General features: G+C 47.5%; 1 protein-coding gene across 1 annotated transcript in view; it reads right to left on the bottom strand.

Annotated features, from left to right (window-relative positions):
• Zscan9 (zinc finger and SCAN domain containing 9) overlaps positions 1 to 2,260 on the bottom strand; it is a 17,276-nt gene extending 15,016 nt beyond the window's left edge. Inside the window, exon 1 of the mRNA XM_023712063.1 lies at positions 2,202 to 2,260. Within this exon, the coding sequence (XP_023567831.1) occupies positions 2,202 to 2,260 (59 nt within the window). The remainder of the gene's footprint in view (positions 1 to 2,201) is intronic.
• Positions 2,261 to 4,252: the final 1,992 nt, after the last annotated feature.

Raw genomic sequence — 4,252 nt, 5'->3', positions numbered from 1 at the left:
TGCCTTGACAAGAAACAGTTATTTATGTTGAACAGCCTTGAGCTGAAAGGGAGAATACATTTCTTAGAGCAGAAAACAGGAAGCACAAGGGGTTTTTATAATTTTCCACAGTTAAGGCACAAAACTCTGTTAAACCTTTACACTAGTAACCTGATTTTCTGGTACCTGCAGCTACTGAGCTAGAAGAAATCTGCAGAGGTCAAGCCCTCAGCCTTGAGGAACCGAAACCTCACAGCTGTTTGCTGGCCTCAGCTCTGGCCATTGGCTTAAAGATTAATCTCTTCTTAAGCCAGCTGGGGGGTCTCACCTCAAGGCAGGTAGCCTAGGACAGACTCTTTTATTTTTGTTCCAATTTATTATTACCTGCTCTGTGCTGAATCAGGCTGGTCCTCAATAACACTAGTGTGAAACACTCAAACAGTGCAACAAGACTATTCGTAGCCTAACATCAAAGCCTTTCCAATGCCTCCAAAATGGAATATTTCATTATGTAATGTATGGGGAGGCAAAATGATAGTGTATGATCATTAAAAATATGCTGTCAATAAAAAATTAAAAAATGCTGATGTCTTTTTATCCATTGGCAAGTTTTCCCACTGTAAGGTAAAAAGACAGGTTTTCCGATGATTGATAGATTTAGTATTTTTACAAGTGTTTTCTGCCCTGGGCACTGCACTGTGCACTGTGTACAGAGTCTAATGGTGAAGAGAGATCCTGAAACAAAAAAGATGACATATTATATGCTCATATATATTAAGGGACATGGAAAATGTGCAAAGTGGCTTCATGAAAACCTCAGGAGAGAATTAATTTTAACTGGGACAGTAGGAACGTTGTCTCCAGATAGACATCCTTTGGGTAAATAGGTGACACTGGGTGACCATGAGAGGGGAGGAGGGAGTCTGGTGTGGAAAGTGAAGCAGGGCTCATCTGGGCAGAGTGGAGGGTGCCGAGCTCCCCAAGCCAAGGGGCCAGGAAGGCTGGAGGATGGAGGGAACCGACAAGAGTGAGTGCACCAGGGAATGGAGTGGAGAGGCTGGCTGATCCTACAGGCTTGAAACATCATGCTTAGGATTTAAAATACCACCGGACTGCAGTAGGAGCTTTGTAAATAGGAAAGATACTGAAACCTTATAAACAGGCAAAAACATGAAGTGGCCCACATTTTGTAAAAGATCATTCTGGCCACCCCAGAAAAACTAGGTGGCAAGAAGAGATCTGAACAGAATATCTGGGAAACTAAGGGGACAGGCCAGTGGGATAGTGGGCGGGGTCGGGGGAGTGTCGCAGGAGGGACGGAGGAACGAAGGGGGTGTGGAGCGGAGGGGCAGCGACCCAGTTTTGTACACGGATACTCGGCAAGGGGCAGGTAGAGTGGACCACTCTTCCCTTCTGGCCCTGCGACCCTCCCAGCTCCCAGGTCAGCGGGGAGGGACCTAAAACACGTACTGCTTCTGGCTTAAGCTTAGGGCAAGCAGGGAGTATTTATCAAGATTGGAAAGACAGGAAAATAGTACGTGCTGTGGGAGTGACAATTAAGCTTTCTCACGTTAAGACCGGTCATAAACCTACACAGCCAAATGTCTACAGCCTGCTGTTCTGTTTTTAGTTCATTTTAAGAGTTAGAGGAAGGCTGCGCTGGCCCTCGCCCTGGGCATGCCGAGCACGCCACCAAGACCCAGCATGGTGGCGCATGCCTGCGATCCCAGCATTCGGTGTGCTGAAAACAGGAGGATCACTGTGAGTCCAAGCTACGTAGTGAGACCCTGTACCAAATACATAAAAAAAAAAAAGGGGCGGGGGGACAGGGGAAGGACTTGTTTTGTTACAGGACTATAAGGAAATATTAGATTTATATCTCAGTGAGGCGCTCTTTCTTCATTCAAGACTTTGCCCAGCAATGGTAAATATTCTGAGATTTACCTTTTGTAGAGTAAATCTAATTTACAGGAAATTATTTGCTAATCTCTTTTTTTTAATTTTTAAGAAATCTTGTATTATTCAGTACAGGGTCTCGCTATGCAGCTCGGACTCGTAATGATCCTCCTGTTTTAGCCTCCACAGCTCTGGGATTACAGGCGTGCGTCAGCATGCCTGGTTTTGGTGGCCGCCAGGGCATGCCCAGGGTTCACGGGATGGCACATATTTGCAGATCTCCTGGCTTTTTGTTTTGTTTTATATTTTTTTGAGACAGGTCTCACCGTGTGGCTATGGTGGCCCAGATGTCCTGGGATCCTCCAGGCTCTGCCTGCGCCTCCATAGCGCTAGATCTCAGGTGTGTGCCGCCCCCCCCCTTAGGTCTCATTTTCCATAACCCTAGTCTTTATTTTTTTTATATATTTAAAAATTAAGTTGTAATTTCTAAAAGAATAAGGAAAACTTAAGAAAACCTTCACTTTCATAAACATTTTGACAGCCAGTCTGTTTGAATCCACAGTAAGTAGAATAAAAATAATGTGTTAGTAGACGCTGTCTCCTTAAAGACTGCGAGAACCGAGCGCAAGGAGGACCCAAGACCACAGGCCCTGCTGCCTGGTCGCAGTGACCGCAGCTCCCTGGGGCCTCCTTGGTCCCTACACAGTGCGCCCTGATGCCCCAGCCTTGGCCCCATCCATGCCCCCGATGAGTCACTTCGGTAGCAGCTGCGGCCCCACCCCGGTCCCCGGGGAAAGCGCTGGACAGTGGGCCCTGGAGCTGCGCAGGCCCCCCTTCTTTCGGAAGGTGAGCGGCGCCTGACAGATTTGGGGCTTGAGAAACACTCAGCCTGGGATCTCCCTGCACCACTACGACCCTAGGGCCGTGATTTTCCACCCACTCGGGCCGGTGCCAAGTTGGGACACTTAGACGTGGCTCACGCGACCCTCTCCCTGTTTCCTGCCAAGGAGGTGCAAGTTGTCTCACCCATACACGCAGCACCCGCACGGAGGACGGTGGTCAGCGCTGGGTACTGCCCGAGGCCGGTGCGCCTGGGGTTCGAGCCCTGGGCACTGCAGTGACCTCTGAGTGGGCACCCAGCTGCCCACCAGGTGAGATGCACTCTGGGTGGGACTTGCTTTCCCGGACTCTCTAATGACTCAGTGCCCACTTATTTTGCCGATGTTTCTTTTTAGAATTGCAGTCATCAGTTTGTAAAGCTCATTAAAAGCATGTCTCAGTTTCCTCCCTTAACATCACTTTTAAGAGTATACAGAACTCTTACTTCCCTAGAGCTAATTAAGAGCCCTGTGCTGAAATATCCTTTTCATTTTCTGGACACATCCAGTTATTCTGGTGAGGGCCTCTGGTGCTGACCAGGAGCTTCTACAACGGCTCAGGTGGTTCTTTATCAAAGCCTTGTGTTGGCTGATAACCTTGCGATGAGGCTGGGAAACAGTTGTAGTAAGACAAGAATCTCTTAAGAGAAATTACTTGGAGCCTTGTCTCAGTTGTTTTGACTACTGTCTGAGGACAATTCTCAAGAGTCAGTGTCTGCTTATCAATGAATTTCACCACACACCATCCTTCCTCACGCTCAGGTGAGTTTTCAGGAGCTGATTTTCAGTTATTTTCCATTACCTCTCCATTGTAACAGAAAGTGACCTCCCCAAGCCCATATATTCATTTGTTAGTGGCCCAGGTAACAAACACTTCCTGTTCCAGTGCAGGCTGTTCTTGTGCCTTAGAAACAGCTGGCCACTGTGATGCACGGTGTATAAGCCAGTCCTGGACTGAAGAGCCGTTCTGCCTCTGTACTTCCTGCTTGCTTGTCCTATAGAAGCCCGAGACCACCAGAGAGCAGGGCCTGATATTCTGCAAAGGATTTTGATCAGTGTCTGTCAACACAGACAAATGTGCCTCCCAAACTTGGGTGTGGTTTCTGCTTGCTGTTGCAGTGTCCTTTAGTTTCAGGTAAAATTCTCTTCTTTCTTTGGGCCCTGTACTCATGTGTCTTTGGACTGTGAATGGTGACTTTGACTTTAAGGGACACACTAACTTGTCTTCTCTTGACTCCAAGTTTTGGCAAGGTGTTTGCTTGTTTGTGGATATTCTGATGTGATCATTTTTCCCCCTAGCTTGAAAGAGATGATTAATCACAAAGATGGTGCTCTGTGTCGAGTGTGCAAGTAGAGACAGCACATGCTTTTTCCTTTACAAGTATGATAAATCTAGGAGTAGTTTGTTTCGGCATTTGTCCTGATGGGCATTCTCTGAGATCCCTGGACTTGCAGCTCAGTGTCGCACAGTAATCTGGGGATAATTTCCTGTCGTCCGG

This window comes from Octodon degus, unplaced genomic scaffold (assembly GCF_000260255.1).
Source record: "Octodon degus isolate 3935 unplaced genomic scaffold, OctDeg1.0 scaffold00023, whole genome shotgun sequence".
Lineage (NCBI taxonomy): Eukaryota > Metazoa > Chordata > Mammalia > Rodentia > Octodontidae > Octodon > Octodon degus.
This window is presented reverse-complemented; position numbering and strand designations above follow the sequence as displayed.